Source organism: Orcinus orca, chromosome 6 (assembly GCF_937001465.1).
Source record: "Orcinus orca chromosome 6, mOrcOrc1.1, whole genome shotgun sequence".
NCBI lineage: Eukaryota > Metazoa > Chordata > Mammalia > Artiodactyla > Delphinidae > Orcinus > Orcinus orca.
Window position 1 is genome coordinate 120,355,475 of NC_064564.1, and position 17,146 is coordinate 120,372,620.

At 57.5% G+C, this 17,146-nt stretch overlaps 1 protein-coding gene across 12 annotated transcripts in view; it reads right to left on the minus strand.

Moving 5' to 3' along the window:
- The window catches only part of EXD3 (exonuclease 3'-5' domain containing 3), a 76,545-nt gene that overhangs the window by 55,643 nt on the left and 3,756 nt on the right, over positions 1-17,146 (minus strand). For 3 of the 12 annotated variants that reach the window (XM_049711199.1, XM_033415198.2, XM_033415192.2), the window contains exon 2: positions 5,909-6,004. In XM_049711199.1, the coding sequence (XP_049567156.1) occupies positions 5,909-5,959 (51 nt within the window). In that variant the 5' untranslated portion in view covers positions 5,960-6,004. Of the gene's footprint in view, positions 1-2,154; positions 3,707-3,734; positions 5,819-5,890; positions 6,005-17,146 lie in introns of those variants that run through there. The other 9 variants (XM_049711193.1, XM_049711191.1, XM_049711192.1 and 6 more) reach the window with 8 other exon arrangements.

A 17,146-nucleotide genomic window follows, 5' to 3' on the forward strand; every position in this document is an offset into this window, starting at 1 on the left:
AGAGAGGCAAGAAGGAAAAATTAAGGCCACAGAACTTAGAAAGGAAAAAATAAAAGCATCAGCACTCTGACCAATAAACTCTGGTCCCTCCAGACAATGGAATATTATTCAGCACTAAAAAGACATGAGCCATCAAGCCATGAAAAGACAAGGAGGAAACTTAAATGCCAACTACTAAGTGAGAGAAGCCAATCGGAAAAGGCTGCAGACTACGTTCGTAGTATGATTCCAACTCTATGACGCTCTGGAAAAGGCAGAACTATGGGGTCAGTATGAAGATGAGGAGTTGCCGGGGGCTTGGGGGAGGGAGGATGAACAGGAGAGCATGGGGGGTTCAGGGCAGTGAAACTACTCTGTGAACCTTCAGTAGTAGATAACATGTCACTCTGCATCGTCCAAACCCACAGAACGTACAACGCCAAGAGTGAGCCCCAAGGTAGACTACGGACTTTGGGTGATGATGGCGTGTCCAGGCAGGTCCCTCACTCGTCACAAGTGTCCCATCTGGTAGGGATGGTGATAACGGGGGAGGTGGTGCATGTGGGAGGGGCAGGGGTAGATGGGAAATCTCCACGTTCTTCTCCATTTTGCTGTGAACCGAAAACTGCTCTAAAAAATAAAGTCTTTAAAAATAAAAACAATACCCCAAAACGTCGTTACGCACTGAACAAATGATTCATTTTTTAGAAAGCAATGAAGAATCTAAAGACAAGTATTAGAATTACTCAATGGACTTATTTCAGCATGGATGGTGAACACAAGGACAGTATTAAGAAATCCATTGTTGGGGCTTCCCTGGTGGTCCACTGGTTAGGGCTCTGCACTTCCATTGCAGGGGGCCCGGGTTCAATCCCTGGTTGGGGAACTAGGATCCCTCAAGCCACTTTGGTGCGGCCAAAAAAAAAAAAAAGTCCACTGTTCCCTCCATACTAGCGACAGACAGAAATGAACATTTAAAAAATATCAGGTACAGTAACATAAGAAATTTCAAATTTCTTGGGATAAATGTAACAAAAGAAGTTCATGCAAAAAATATAAAATGTCACTGGGAGGGGCTTCCCTGGTGGCTCAGTGGTTAAGAACCTGCCTGCCAGTGCAGGGGACACGGGTTCGAGCCCTGGTCTGGGAAGATCCCACATGCTGCGGAGCAACTAAGCCCGTGCGCCTAAACTACTGAGCCTGTGCTCTAGAACCTGCGAGCCACAACTGCTGAGCTCGTATGCCACAACTACTGAGCCCACAAGCCACAAGTACTGAGCCCACAAGCCACAACTACTGAAGCCCGCGCGCCTAGAGCCCGTGCTCCGTAACAAGAGAAGCCACCGCAATGAGAAGCCCGCACACCGCAACGAAGAGGAGCCCCTGCTCGCCGCAACTAGAGAAAGCCCGTGTGCAGCGACGAAGACCCAACACAGCCAAAAATAAATAAATTTTAAAAAAAACGTCACTGAGAACAAAATTAAAAGGCCTGATTCAGGATGGGCTATACCGTATAATCAGTAATATGCAAAGTTGTCAATTCTCCCCAAATTAATCAGCAGACCCCACACTCTAACCCAAACAGTAGCAGTGTGAGTGGGTGCGGGGGGACTATCTTAACAACCACAGGGAAACCACAGGACCGCCCCACCCAGGCCAGAGCCACAGGGGTTAAGGCTGAGCGTGTGGCCCAGGGAGGGGGGACTTGGAGCCGGAACTGGGCCTGCATGGGCCAGGGTGTGCGGCCAGGGTGGGAAACGGCATAACCTTATTGAAAACACTGGGATGTCACCCCCATCTCACACCTACAGAAAACCCACCAGGGGCTGTAGGTCTCACTGTGAAGACAGATCAACAGAGCCTCCGCAGGGCACCTGCACAATACCTCGATGACCTCGGGACACGGTTAAGTCAAGAATTCCTACCAAAAGAAAGGGCCTAGCAGGCGCCAGCCAGAGGTCTCCCTCTTCCCCACTGGGCTCTGCAGACCACGCCCAGTGCAAGGAAAGTCTGACAGGGTCAGGCTGGGCCAGGCTGCTCTCTGTTCACGGCTCCCCCAGGCCCAGTGCCCTTTTGGGTCCAAGCCACAGGCCAGGCTGCACCCTCGGTCACTCACACCCTCGGCCTTCAAGCCGCTGCCCAAGCGCCGCTGACCCGCCGGCCTGGCCCCCTCACCTGACACTGCACGTGGGATGTGGGTTTGCTGTCTGTCCCCTCCCGATGCTGCCAGCTCCCGGCGGTGACCATGTTGGCCCTGTTCAAGGCCGTGGCCCAGGCCTTGAGGGACACTCTATAGTGACTGCTGGACGTGCCAAGGCCAGACTTGCACACGCAGACAAGGTCACCAGCTTCCGTGGCCATGGGCAGACACCCGGGAAGCCCAAGTTGGAGCTGGAGGGGCCCCGGGGCCGGTGTGAACGTGGGCCCGGGCCTGAGTGCAGCAGGCACCAAAGGCCGGCACAAGGAGGACTCATCGAGCACGGGGTGCCCGGCCCGGGGCCACCCTGCCAGCCGAGAGTGGGCCAGTCCCGCTCCCTCGACACAGGGATGCACCACAGGAGGCCGGGCTGAGCTAGGAGGGCGGGCACGGGGGCCTTCCGTACACAGGGTGGACATCAGCCGTGGCTGCAGCCTGGCCACCGCTGCCACCTCCCCAGCCTGGGCCCGGGACTGGGCCACCCTGATATCCTGGACCTGCTGGCCAGGGGTGGCCAGACGGCAGGTCAGGGGCGGCAGGGCAGGTGGCCTCTGGCCTGGTACCTGCCCCCTGACACCGCCCCAGGAGCACGTGGGTGAGGGCGGGCGGGCAGCAGTGGGTCCAGAGGACACTGAAGCTCAAGCTCAAGAATCAAACTTCGGGGCCTCCCCGGTGGCGCAGGGGTTAAGAATCCAATCCCAGTGCCGGGGACGCGGGTTCAAGCCCCGGTCCGGGAAGATCCCACATGCCGCGGAGCAGCTGAGCCCGGGTGCCACAACGACTGAGCCTGCGCTCTAGAGCCCGCGAGCCACAACTACGGAGCCCGCGTGCTGCTCCTACCGAAGCCTGTGCGCCTGGAGCCCGTGCTCCGCAACAAGAGAAGCCACCACAATGAGAAGCCCGTGCGCCACAGAGAAGAGCAACCCCCGCTCGCCGCAACTAGAGAAAGCCCGCACGCAGCAATGAAGACCCAGCGCAGCCAAAGATACACAAATAAATTAAAAAAAAAAAAATAAGCACTGCTGAAGACAGAAGAATAGAGAGAAAGGCAACGGGCCCCAAACAAGTGGTTCATCTCTCAGGATCCCAGACTCTGTGGGTCAGGAATTTAGACGGGCTCCTCCCCAGGGCCTCAGGCACACACCCGAGCCCGGCTCCCAGGGCAAGGCCTCGGGAAGCACCACTCAAGGGCAAAAGCAGACCCCACCTTGTGGGAAGGCGTTGTGAGCCCCCAGTCCTGCCTGACACTGGGATGAGATGGCATCAGATGCCTCTTTGGCCAACCATAAATGTCATGAAATCCAGTAAAAACAGCAACGGATTTCTGTAGAAGCAAGCAAGCTATTCTGACGTCTACATGGAAAATAAACAAGAAACGAGAGAGAAGCAACGAGAGGTTTAGTCCTGCCGGATGCAGCAGGTCATAAAACCACCGCCACCAGATAGCGTGATGCAGCAGGTGAACAGAGCAGAAAGCCGGGGAGACTCCACCCGTGGGGAGCTCAGTGTTGCTGCGTGTCCCAGTGGTCCTCCAGGACGGACTGGACCCATTCCTCACCTCTCCCAGCAAAATAAATTCCACCGGGTCAAAGACTAACGAGGATCACAGCTGACGCCTCCACAGCCCACACGCCGGCAGTCTTTCATTCACAGATGGAGCTAAGCATAGGGCAACAACTATTTTTCTCAGGTAAGGAAACAGAAAGGTATGTAACTTGCCCACGGTCACACAGCCAGGAAGGTGGGTGCTGTGTCGCCTGTTTTCACAGCCTCCCTCAGGTCACAGCCCAAGGATGGTTCCACAGTCCCAGGGGCTGGGGGGCCCCCCACCCCAGCCCTGACACAGGGAGGGCCAGGCCTGGAGGTTCCGGGTACTGCACGAGCCTGTGAGGGGTGGCGGGGCGGGGACGGGGCTTCCTGGAGGGTCGCGCCTGCCCCTCCCTCCATGCTGAGAAGTGATTCAGCTCTGTCTGCCTGACTTTCGAATTTCCCAAGGAAGGGGGATCCACTGCTGCCCGAGACCCTGGGACCTGCTGGACTTCAGCCCGCAGCTTTTCTGATTCAGGTACACTTGCTCATCCAAAGGCCACGATTTCAGGAGAAAACCAATTTTTGAGCCCAGTTGACTTCTCAGTTGGGGAATGTTTTCTTGTTCCCAGGAGAGGGGAGGACGGGAGGGAAGGGCCACAGGTCTTCCCCGGCCTGTCCCTTCCCCTCTTGCCCCCAGCATCAGGACAGGCGGGGGAGGGTGGCATCCAGATGGTCCAGGACAAGCCGAGGCCCTGGGGCCTCGGGTGTCAGAGTCCGGGGGCCACAGGTGAGGAGGGTCCTGCTCTTGGCAAAACCAGCAGAGGCGCCAGAAGCATCCTGGGGGAGGTACCCAGATCCTGGTGGAGAGATGCCCACTGAAGAGGGCTTCCCTGGCCTGCGGTCACTCACAGCAGGCCAGGGGCTGTGTCTGATCCCCAGTCCCAACAGGGTGGTGTCAGGTCCTGAAGACTCTGCACACTGGGGACAGGTGGGGAAAAGCACGGTCTGAAGGTCTGGGGAATCTTGAGCAGAAAACGAGCCCATTGTGGGCGGCTGAGGGTGCCTGGGCAGCCCCCCGGAGACTCTGCTTGGAGCAGGCTGTGTGCACCTGCGGAGGACCCCACAGGAGACGGGGGGCCGACTCCACAGCCTCTCAGGACCCTGGGGTGGGTGAGCAGAGGCTGGGAAGAGGCCCCAGGTTCCCCACCACCTGCAAGAAGGGGCAGCACTTTGCTTACTTACTGGGGGCTCTCCCTCCCACCCCTGTGCCCACCAGAGGACCCCAGACCGGCACAGGGACGGCCCCCCAGGATGCCAGGGGCCATCAGGGAGGGGCGCCCCACTCTCCAACCGGACACCCGATCCCAGCCTGGGAGGAGCCCCTCCTTCTCCAGCCTTGGTCTCCTCTTCCACGTCACCACCTGTCCTTGGTGGGGTGAGATCAGGCTTCACGTGGCCCCGCGTCTGCCCTGCCCACAACACTCACCAAACGCAGGAGACACTCAGAAAGAAAGCCTCCCGGAGCCCACAGACACCACCGCGAGGAGTTCGGGGCTCCCGGAGGAGAAACGGAAGGCAGAGCCTCCGCTCTCTTGGGGCCAGGGACCATGTGGGATCCCGGGGCTCCCAAGCTGGAAGCGCCAGTCTGGGGCCCTCACTCTTCAGACACCTCCCAGCCCCCCCGTCCTCTCTCCCTCTTGGCAGGACTGATAAGATGCCTTGTGTCCGCACTTGGTGTGGGGCGCAGAGCCAGGCTCCAGAGAGAACCCCGCCGTTCCCACCAGCCCCCTGCACCCAGCTTCACCCACACTTCAGTGTGGGCTCCCTGAAGTGTCCGTCCAGTCATGGCCAACCCTCGGTGTCAGACATGAAGCAAGTGGCCAGGAGGCGGTCCACTGCAGGACCACGAGGCCACATTTCCCAGGGCAAAGGGAGGTGCCCGCCCGCGGCCCTCAGGACAGGAAGGCCGTGGCAGCAGCCACCTGCCTGCTCCCGTCCACACCTGAGGCCGCTCCACACGTCCCAGGCCCCTAGAAAGCCACATCGCCTGGACGCCTCCCACCTGGGGTCCCCGCCCGGTGCACACGCATGCACCTGTACACAGACCCCCCACACACCCACCCCATGCCCAGCCCTGACAAGTGCAGCCAGGCTGGACCTGGGCCGTGCGGGGTGCAGACTCACCCATGGGGACACACTCACCACCAGCTGGGTCACCAGCAGTGTCACCAGCAGCAGGCTCTCCAGCGGCATCTCCGACAGGGTCTCCGGCGTCCATCCTCAGGGGAAGGCAGGGAGCTGCTCAAGGGACCAGTGGAGAGGGACAGTTAGGCTGCAGGTTCCACACAGAAGGGAACGGGCCCTGACAGGCAGCCACGCAGGGCCCACTTCTGTGCTTGGGGTGGGGGTGGGGCCTCAGGTGGCCTCGGCTTCCCCGGCTGGACCCAGGACACTCAGCACTAACCTCAGGGGTGGACCCACCATGAGGACCCCTGAGCCAGCCCACACGGGCACACCCAGCTCCAAATCATCCAGGCTGGCCACAAAGTGGTACCATTCCCAGGCGGCCAACAGGGTCCTGCCAACGTGTATTTTATACAAGACACTTTTCCACATTTACGGAGCTGGTCTAGTTTTTCCTCATTTGCGGTGTGATTTATGTCAGGGTGACACACACGGCACCTCCTGTGCAAACCCGAGTCCTGACACAGGCCTGGAGGGCAGAGCCCTTGGGGCTTCCTCCTCCCCAACTCCCACACGCTTTTAGCTATGCTTTTGGACATTTACATTCACATTTCTCACTAACACGCTGATACGGTTGTTTCCTGAGTGTCCAGTCTTACACCTGACTGACCAAGCTCAAGGTGAGAATTCACTGTCACGCCCCAGCCCCCCAAACCCCGACAGCCCCTGAAACAGCTCTCCGAGCGTCTTCTGCTGACACGCTATCTGCAGGAGACAGGAGCAGAGCAGGGCTGAGCTGGGTGAACTCCGGATACTTTCCTGCCTTGTTCAGTTTGCTCCAAACTTGTGCTCTGGCCATGCAGACTGACTGGTGTCAGACCGGCCCTCCCACTGCAGACAACGTCCACCAGACACGTTTTAGGCGGCCGACTTCTGGACAATAGGCTGTGCATGACGGGTGATGCCCAGGCTGGGGGGCCCAGGGATGGGCCGGCTCCCAGCTGGGGGCGACCTCCCAGCTAAGATCATGACCCGGAACCTGGTGAGCAGAGCATCCCTCCGGTGGAGGAGGAGGCCGCGCATCTGCGAGCCAGGGCACCAGCTGGAGGGGTCATTCAGGGCCAGAAGTGCAGGTGAGCAATGCAGGATCCCCAGGGCTCCCAGAGGCAGCTGTCCCCAGGCCGAGAGCTCGACAGGGGCACTAACAGTCAAGCAATGCTGCACACTCTGGGCTCCAGCCCAGCGACGGTGGCGAGTTAGCCCTGCCCCAGACCAACTCTGCCAAAATCTAAAACCAAGCCCCAATAAAATCCGTGGAACAGGGCTTCCCTGGTGGCACAGTGGTTAAGAATCTGCCTGCCAATGCAGGGAGCACGGGTTCGAGCCCTGCTCCGGGAAGATCCCACATGCCACGGAGCCAACTAAGCTCGTGTGCCACAACTACTGAGCCTGCGCGCCACAACTACTGAGCCCACGTGCCATAACTACTGAAACCTGCGCGCCTAAAGCCCGTGCTCCGCAACAAGAGAAGCCACCGTGATGAGAAGCCCGCGCACTGCAAGGAAGGGTAGCCCCCGCTCGCCGCAACTAGAGAAAGCTCCCGCGCAGCAACAAAGACCCAATGCAGCCAGTAAAAAAAAGAAATAAAAAAATCCACGGAACACTCTGCATGTTGAGTCCCACCAAGATAAAGATCCACCCTAACAAAATGTCAAGCCGTGCCCCCCAGTTCAAGGTAATCAGCTAGAAATGAACTGTTCACTAGAACAAAGGTCAACATTCTTCAGCGGAAGTTAACAATCCAGTCTCTACAGTGTAACATTTATAATGTTCAGTACATAATATAAAAGTCACAAGACCTGCAAATAAGAGGAAAATATGACCCACACTCAAGGGGAGAGAAATACAGGACAGCACATGATGGAAAGCAACTCCAAGGCAGCTCACAGGTTGAATTTAGCAAAGACTTTAACACAACTATTGTAACTGTGCAAAGAATGAGTGAAAAACATGTTCAAAAAGTTAAAGGGAAATATGGTCTTAAATGAGTAAACAGAGAGGTACAAATGGAAATTACATGAAACTACATAAGAGAACTAAATGGCAGTTCTCCAATAAAAAGTATAATAACTGAAATGCAAAACCCACTGATTGGGCTTGGCCGCAGACTGGAGACGGCAGATTACAGAGTCAGTGAGTTCTGAAGACAGAGCAACAGAAATTATCCTATCTAAAGAACGGGGGAAAGATTAAAGAAAAAATAACGCGACCTCTTCCCTGCTGGATTTCCTGCAAGGCCATCGTTAACAGGACTCTGACAGCACCCTAACACCTCCCCAGGATGTTCAGACAAGCCTGGAAGTCTGCCACTTGCTCCCAGAGACACCCCTTCTCGGGCCTCCGCCCGCCCGCCTCAATCCGGATGGCTGCTCTCTAGCCCGGCGGCACAGCTGCTGCACTAGGACTCCCTCCCCATCTTCTCTCCTGGAGCATCCGGCATTTCCTGATTTGTAAGCCTTCATGTTTCTCAGTTTTCCTCCTGGTGCTAGAGGAACACATTCTCCACGAGTTTCGTGAGAAGAACTCAAGGGAGGGGCATTTGACCGGTCTTTCTTTGTCTGGAAATGTCTTCGCTGGGCACTAAGCCTTGGCTGGAAGGCTGGCTGTGCACGGGCTGCAGGTGAGAGGCCGTCCCCAGGTATGTGATGATGACGGTCCTTCCAGCTGCTGACGTTGGTGCTGAGAGCTCTGAACCACCTGACGCCCGACTGTAGGTAGGACACTGCTCTTCTCCTCCTGGGGGACCTTCCCCTGACAGCATCCAGGAGTCGGCAGGACAGACGGATGGGGCAGGACTCCCTAGGCGTGCTCATGTCCTTCAGTCCTGGGAAACGTCCTCCTGGACGTCACTGTGGGTAACAGGGGCCTGGAAGACCAGTCTGTCTGTCTGTAGGGAAGGAATCCTCCCTTCCCCACCTAGGGTCTCAGTCCCCACCCACGCAGACCTCCCCAAGGCCCTGTTTCCAGCCTGGAGCCTCCCCGGCTCTGCAGCCAGGCTCGGCCAGCCCTCAGCCGTGGGCTCTGCTTTCCCAGCCTGCAAGGCCCCTCTTCCCTCCTCTCTGCCTTCAAGCACTTTTGGTTTTCCTAATGTCTTTACTGTCATTTTAATGGACCTCGAGTGGGGCAGGTAATCCGGCCCCTGTGCACAGGCACCCCGCCCCTTGCTGGGACCTAACCCCAGATGGTCCTTCCCACCTCCCACCCCAAGTCTGACCCAACCCCGGGGGGCCTGCCACTCCAGGAGGCTGTGTCTCTAAACAGAGACCCATCCCCACCGCACACCCTCTTTGGGTGGCCGGGGGGGCGCACCGTCCTCCCAGCTGCCGAGTTCCCGCCAGGGAAGGGAGTGCAGCACCCCGAGCTGGTCTCTGGGCCCTTCTGCTGGCGGTGCTGTCCCAGGGCGCGTGACCGCAGCTGTCCCGTCCACACCGAGGCCCCAGCCAGGGCACTCCGCAGGGAGGAGCACTGTCCCTGCGTGCTTGTCCCGCACGAAGCAGAGGTGCCACTCACACCCCTCACGGCCGCTGTCCCGCGAAGCCCGCCCGGTCACAGTCTCTGACGGGTCCAATGTCTGTCCCTCTTCTGCAGGCCCTTTGCTGGGGGTCCCAGAGCAGCAGTGGGCGCTGAGGGGTGGTCCAACTCCACGGCCCGCTGACGGGCCTCCGTGACCACCCCCCGCCTCTCTGGGGCCCATCTGGCCGGGGCAGGGGGTGACCCTTGGGCCGGCGGAGGGTTCCCAACAGGGGGAGCTGCAAATGGCCCAGGCCCCGTGGGCCCCTCCCCGGGGAGGTGCCGGGAGCCCGGCCTGTTTCTTCCCCTGTCTTCCTGTCCTTCAGCCCAACAGTCAGGCCTCACCCAGGCCCAGTCCCCGTGGGGTCAGCTCACAGCATCACTGAGGCCTCAGCAAGGCTGAGCGCTCATCCGGCTGGGCTGGCTCCACGGGGTCAACACCATTGCTGGCCGCCTCTGGAGCCCCTGGCCATTTGCGCACACAGCCGTGTCCAGATCCATCCAACCACCAGCCAGCCCGCCAAACAAGCAGCAAACCCCGGGCCAGCGAGCTCCTGGCAGGGCTGGGGCCTGCATCCCTACGCGAGGCCGGGGTAGGGGCCGGGGCTCTCCCGGGTGCAGCGTTCTGTCTCGGCACCCTTTCCCGTCTCCCACCCGAGAACACGGGGCCAAGCACCCACCTCCCACGCGAGGGGTTAAGAGCAATTGGGTTGTTTAAATAAACCCCAAAGGGCGCCGGGGGCTTCTGAAAGGGTCTCCTGCCCTCCTCGTTCCTCCCAGCACAGGGCGGCCCAAGGGACATTCCTCCTTGAGAAGGCGGAGGCTTTATTTCTGCGGGGTGAACGTCCTGCCCACCCCGCTGCGTCAGGCCCCCGCAGGAGGAGCCCCAGCCCAGCAGTGCGCCCACTCCCTGGCGGTCAGGCTCTTTCCACCCGAGCCGCTCGGGTTGCTGTCCCTGAGCTCACCGCCCTGATGGCCTCCTTCCCGCTGCAGCCGTCCACTTTGCTGGTCAGCCCAGGAAGGGGGCAAATGGCCAGTGGCTCTTTCACGGGAGGGTGCTTTTCCCTAACCCTCTCCGTTAGGGGAGTCCCTGCTGCAGGCGGGCACCCACCTCCCTGTTGGCACCACTCTCCCCCTTTCTCTCAGGGGCACAGTGGCCAGCGCCTGGCCACTCGGAGGCAGCTGATTGGCTGGGGCCTCAGGCCGGCCCCAGGTCAGGTGGACAGGGCCAGACCCTCCTTGGGAAAGGACTGAGGCCATCGAAACTCAGCTCTGGTCTGTCCCTGAGCCCTGCAATCTGAAATCAATCTACAACGAGCGGCAGCAACTAAGCCCAATGTGCTTCTGAGATGGAAAACTGCTGACAACGACCAAGTTCAAGTTCACCCCACTGCAGACTTTAAAAATTGACCTCACTTTAAAATGAAAAAAGTCTGCCTGAAGCCCAAATGGTCTTTAGCCGGAATCGTGGTGCTGGGTCTGCGGCGTGTGCCGAGGCGAACGGGCCTTCCCAGGGACAGGAGCTCCCGGAGGCCCCGCGGTGAGTGCCACCTGGCAGTTCTCAAACTTTCTTTAAATCAGAGTCACCAAATACAACTTGTTTAGCGTTGTGACTTTTGCTGAAAGGGGCTAAGCGGAGCCAAATCCCTGCAAGGAGCCCGGCACATGACCAGATCTCCACTCACCCCATAGGCTCCTGCTTCCCCAGCTCCACTCCCTACCTGAGCAGGAAGCCCCCAGCCCAGCAGCAAACCCACCTAGAAACAGACTCAAACCCCAGGAAGGGCGCAGGGGAGTTCCCAGAGAGACACACCTTGCAGGTTGGACTGCCTCCTCCTGAGAGCTGGGACCTACCTGGGAGCCTCCCGGGCATCTACCAGAAGCCTACCTGTAAACCTACCTGGGCGTCTACCTGAGAGCTACCTGGGACCCTACCTGAGAGCTACCTGGGACCCTACCTGACAGCTACTTAGCAACCTACCTAAGAGCTACCTGGGAGATGGCCTGGCCTGCTACAGGTTCTGGGGTGATCAGGGTCCCCAGATGTGCCTGCCCCATGTCCACCAGCCTCCTGCTTGGCACACTGACCAACCTGGCCCAACGCAGATGCCTCCTGGATGCCACCCCTCAGCCAGGCCCAAGGGGATCCAGCAGGCCCAGTAGGGGAAAGAGGACACCTCAGCAGGGCCACCCTCCCAGGGATGCTGCCACCTCCAGACAGAGTGCCCCCACGTCCACCACAGCCCAGCCCCACCGAGAAGCAGAAGGGGAGTACAGAGTGGGTGCTCGTGGGCACGTCCCCCCACCCGGCCCGACTGTGCCCAGAGACCCTTCAGGTCCAAAGGAGGCCAAGCCAGGCAGGAGCCCAGCTTGGTCATGAGCTGGGCTGGGGGCACGTTCTTCAGGCCGGTCGCCCCTTCTCAAAGCAGCGTTGTGAGCGGGCGGGGCGGGGGCGGCAAAGCCTGAGACCCCGCGGGAGCCCAGAGGACGTGGGAAGGGCAGCGAGAAGTGGACGATTCACTGTTCCTGACCCGAAGCTGCCCTTCAAACAGCCCAGAAAGGAGAGCTGAAGGACCCCACAAAGAATCACATTGCTGGCCCAGGCCCGTGCCTCCCGTCCATCTGTCCATCTGCCCACCTGGCCCAGCAGAGCACAGAACACGATGCATTCTCTCAGCACCACGGGGAGTGACGGCGCGGCCTTTAGAGAGGTCAGCACAGCATTCTGGTTTGGGCGCCAGATCATGCTTCCTGTGTCATTTTTCTGTGTCGTTTTCCACAACTATGGGAGCGCTGGCTGCGTGTCCCCCCAGGTATGCCCTCTGCCCTCCATCGTGGGGCAGATGGGGTGGTGGAGGGTGATAAGGGCGGCCTCCCGGCCCCATTTCCCCACGTGCTGTAAGCGCAGAACGCACACGGGGTGACAGCAGAAAGGGCCTCAGTACTGACTTCCGTGCATCCAGTACGTGTCGCAATAGTAACATGTTGCGTATGCCAGGGTTAAATAAAATATACCACTAAAGTTAATTTCGCCTTTCTTTTTATAGAAAATTTAAAACCACACGTGTGGCTCACGTATTTCTGCTGGACACACTGGTCTTGACTGAGAAAAGCAGCTGACCACATAGGAGAGCGGCCCTGCAGGCGGCCGGACGCCTCTCCACTGCAATCCCGGGCCCTCGGGGCAGGACGAGGGGACACCGGACCCCCAGCTGCCACTCCCCACAACAGCTACGGGGAGACGTACCCTGCTGCCCCCGGTCCCAAATGCAGAGACACCCAGGATCCCCAGAGACATGGGGGTGCAAAGCCTGGGCCCTGCAGATGTGGCCACTCAGGCCGCTTCAGTTAAATAACAGCGCTAACTTGAAAGCCATTCAAACTGAATTAAACTTTTGTGTGATCATCTCAGTGATTTTTTTAAAGCTTTATTGAGGTGTAATTCACATACCATGGAATTGAACCTTTTAAAGTATACAATTCAGTGTTTCTAGTATATTCAGGCATGTGTAACCATCACCCCTAATCCAGAGCCTGTCATCACCCCAAAAGATCGCCTATCCCCGCCAGCAGTCACCCACCCTGGCCCCCCGCCCTCCTGCACCCATGACCCTGCTCCTGTCCCTGTGGCTTTGCCTGTTCAGGACGCTTCGTGCACACGGAGCCGTAATGCACGTCCTTTCCTGTCTGGCTCCTTCCACTAAGCACGACATTTTCAAGGTTCATCCACACTGCGGCATCTCAGCTGGGTAACGTGCCACGGCGTGGACCCGGCCGCGGGCACGCCTGTGGGCAGGGAGTGCCGGGCCAGACGTGGCTGGGGTTTAACTCTCGGGGAACCCGCGGACTCTTCCAGGGTAGCTGCCTCAGGACGCTACCCCCCACCCCCCCGAGTTCTTGCCAACACTGGTCGATCTCTTAGTCCCTCCATGTCAGAGGTGTGATTTTTAACTTCCTGATTTGACTTAACGATTGTTCCTTTCTTTAAAAATTAAGGTTGCCAACTTTAAACACCAAGGGTCACTGCGATGGTGTCAAACTGAGTCGAGTTACTCCTGCAGCACAAAGGAACCAGCCCTGGGAGTCTCGGCCAGAAGGCTCTTCGGGCCCCGTTCTCACCGGGTGCCAGACTGCAGTGGGGGCCGGGGTTAGAGGTCAGGGGTCACCGCCATTCGGGTGGGCTTTCCTGCTCCCTGCCTGCTCTGACTGAGGGCCTCCTGACGACCAAAAACGAGGCAGAAATCGGAGGAATGACGAATGGCTACTTAAAAACCACATTTTACATTAAATATTCAATGTCACGGGGACAAATCCTTCCAGTGTGTCACGAAGCTGTGTGTCACCAAAGCGGCCACGTCGGGACAAAGGCCCGGGGGGCCTCAACCCACTCGGCACCGGGGGGCATCTGCCAGTCCTCTGGGTTTTCTTTTACTTTTTGCGTTTTCTAAATATTATACAATGAACACACTCCGCTTTGTATTCATGAAAAAAGAAATCAAACCACAGATGTTATTCTTAAAAGTTAAAATAAACTATATGGAATCTTAAGTTACAGGGGATGCCAGCCACCCGCCCACCCGGATGCCCGGGGGTCTGAGCTGCAGAGCCGGCCGCTTGTGTCGCTGGCTGTCCGTGACCACCAGACACATGTGCTGTCTCAAGCGGCGGCCACTGGTCCTGACTCAGGGTCCTGGGGCTGCAGCCAGGACTGGTGGGGAGCCCGGGGGCCCACGTCCCAGACGGCGGGAACTTCTGAGCCCATCTGCTCTCTGCTCATTGCCTGCTCCAGTCTCCTGGCTTCCCCCAGGCCCGTTCTGATAGGAGGCCTTGATTTCTTGAGGAGGTTTTCACATTTATTACCGTAACATCAGGGCGTTCGGTGTAAATCTTGTTTACGTGTGTGCTTCTCACCTTTCATGAACGTTCAGCAAGTTTTTACTTCTCTTTTCTTTTTCCTTAATTAGTTTTATCAAACGTTTAGTTCATTGGTCTTTTCAAAGAACTAGATTTTGGGGAATTCCCTGGCGGTCCAGTGGTTAGGACTCGTTGCTTTCACTGCCGAGGGCCTGGGATGGATCCTTGGTCAGGGAACTAAGATCCCACAAGCCGCTCGGTGTGGCCAGAACAAAACAAAACACAAACACAAAGAACTGGTTTTTGGGTTTGTACCTCCTGATTTAATTATTTAATTAAGCTTTCTCTTTTTTTTGAGTTATATACATATTTTTTCAGATTCTTTTCTATTACAGGTTATCGTAAGAGACTGAATATAGTTCCCTGTGCTATACAGTAGGGCCTTGTTGGTTATCTATCTTACATACAGTAGTGTGTATATGTTAATCCGAAACCCCAATTCATCCCTCCCCCCACCTTCCCCCTGTGGTAAACACAAGCTTGTTTTCTGTGTCTGTGAGTCTGTTTCTGTTTTGTAAGTTCATTTGCATCCTTCAGATTCCACATATAAGTGAGACCACATGACGCTTGCCTTTCCGCCTGCCTCGCTTCACTTTGCGTGCTCATCCCTAGGTCCATCCGTGTTGCTGCAAATGGCGTGGTCTCCTCCCAAGCTCTTCTCTTTATCAACTCCCTCTACTGCCTTTGTTCCTTGGTTTTGACTTCGGGGGCACGGTTTCCTTCCCCACTGCAGACGAATGCCTTCTGGTTAAACGCAGGCTTCTTGGACCTGCCTTTTGTCGTGATAGCCCAGACGTCCCTCTTCCCTCCGGCCGGCCCTCCTTCCTTGGGAGGTGGAAGCCCCCGGACTGGCCCTCACCCCTGGGGTTTGGGAGCCGCAGCGCTCGCTGGCTCCGGCGATTACTCCACGCGATGAGCTCTCCTTCACAAGCTCTGGTTCTGTATTACAGGCTTGTTGCTGCCGGTCTGCTCGAAGTTTCTAGCGTCTGGCTTCCCCTTGCTCAGGGACAGGCCCCGGCCTGCAGGGTAGCCGTCCCGGGGCAGGACGCCGTGGGCCGTGCGGGGGGCTGCGAGTGGACATTAGCTCAGGGACCAGCAGCACAGTCTCTGGTCTGAAAGCGCAGGGGGTCCCCGTCCGCGAAAGCAGAGACGGGTGCCCAGGTGCTTCCAGGTCCGATGCACCCAGACAGCCAGCCCCCCGTAGGATGCAGCCCTTCGCCACGGGCCCCTACAGGACAGAACTGAAAGTCTCCTGTTTTATTTACATTCTCCTTTCAACTCTGACCCTCCAGGGAGATTCACCTGGAGCCAGTTGCTGCGTGCGTGGCTTCCCTGGAGTGTGGGCTGCCCTGGCTGGAGGGGCCCTGCTCTTGTCCGAAGGCCGCCCTTCCTTGTCATTCGCACTTTTCTTCTTTAAGCCCTCTTGGCGGGGGCGGGGGCAGGGTCCTCGGCAAATGTGTTCACGTTGGCAGCCTGTAAACACCTGAAGCGGCGGGTCTGATGACCCACCCCGTGCCCCGGCTGAGCCCCGGGGAGAAGCGTGATCACCGAGCTCTGAGCTGGGAGGCTCTCCGCGGCCTTGTGCGATGGACACAGCCCGGGGGGACCCAGACCCACACGGCTGGCCTCGACACCAGGCGCCCCTGTCGCATCTGAGCCTGTTTCTATTTCCTGAGGGAAAATCTCACGTGGCGCTTTGTTTTTTCTTGGAAGTGCCCATTGTTTAAAAAGAAGACAAAAACTCTTTGTACTGGGCGAAAACCAGTTCCCAAGTACCCAGCTCCCGCCCATCTGATTGACATCTGTGCTCCAGAACCAACCAGTTACTGAACTCTTCTGGCCACTGAGGCTTGTCCTCACTCAGGACACGCCCCTGTGCCGGCCTCTACTGATTTACGAATCACGGGATCCTACCAATCTCAGCAGCCCCACCCCCACGGAGGAGGATCCTGGGAAGTTCTCACCTGCGGCAGCGGCCAGTGTCCTGACCAAGGCTGGCTTGGGGCTCTCTGGGCCACAGCCGCCCCAGGCACCTCCACAGCTACTGGGGAATAGAGTTTATTTATTTATATTTTTGGCCACGTGGGGTCTTCCTTGTGGCACGCAGGCTTCTCTCTAGTTGTGGCGTGTGGGTTTTCTCTCTCTAGTTGTGGTCCGTGGACTCTAGTTGTGGCCGTACAAGCTCAGTAGTTGTGGTGCACGGGCTCAGTAGTTGTGGCGCACGGGCTTAGTTGCTCCACAGCACGTGGGATCTTAGTTCCCCCACCAGGGCTCGAACCTGTGTCCCCTGTATTGGAAGGCGGATTCTTTACCACTGGACCACCGGGGAAGTCCCCTGGGGAATAGATTTTTAGCTCAGATACAAGGAAGTTTTTCTAAACAACCTCTAAAGTATTGAATTTTAGAGCTGGAAGAATCTTAGCGGTCACTTAATCACTCCAATTTTCAGGCTATCTGTAAAATAGAAAAACTTGTAATTGAAATCTTCTTAAGGATTTTTAAAAACTAAACATTTTATTTTGAGATAACTGTAGATATACATATACTTGTAAGAAATAATAATAGATGTCCCATATACCCATACACATATACCCCAAATCACAACCAGGACCTTGTGTTGATTCAGTGGAAAACCAGAACACTCCAGCCCCATGGAGCCCTCCTGTTGCCCTTTCACAGCTGCCCCAAGTCGGTGATCTGATCTCCATTCACATCATTTGTCATTTCAAGCAAGCTGCAGAGATGGAGCCACACAGTCCGGCCTTCCCAGGT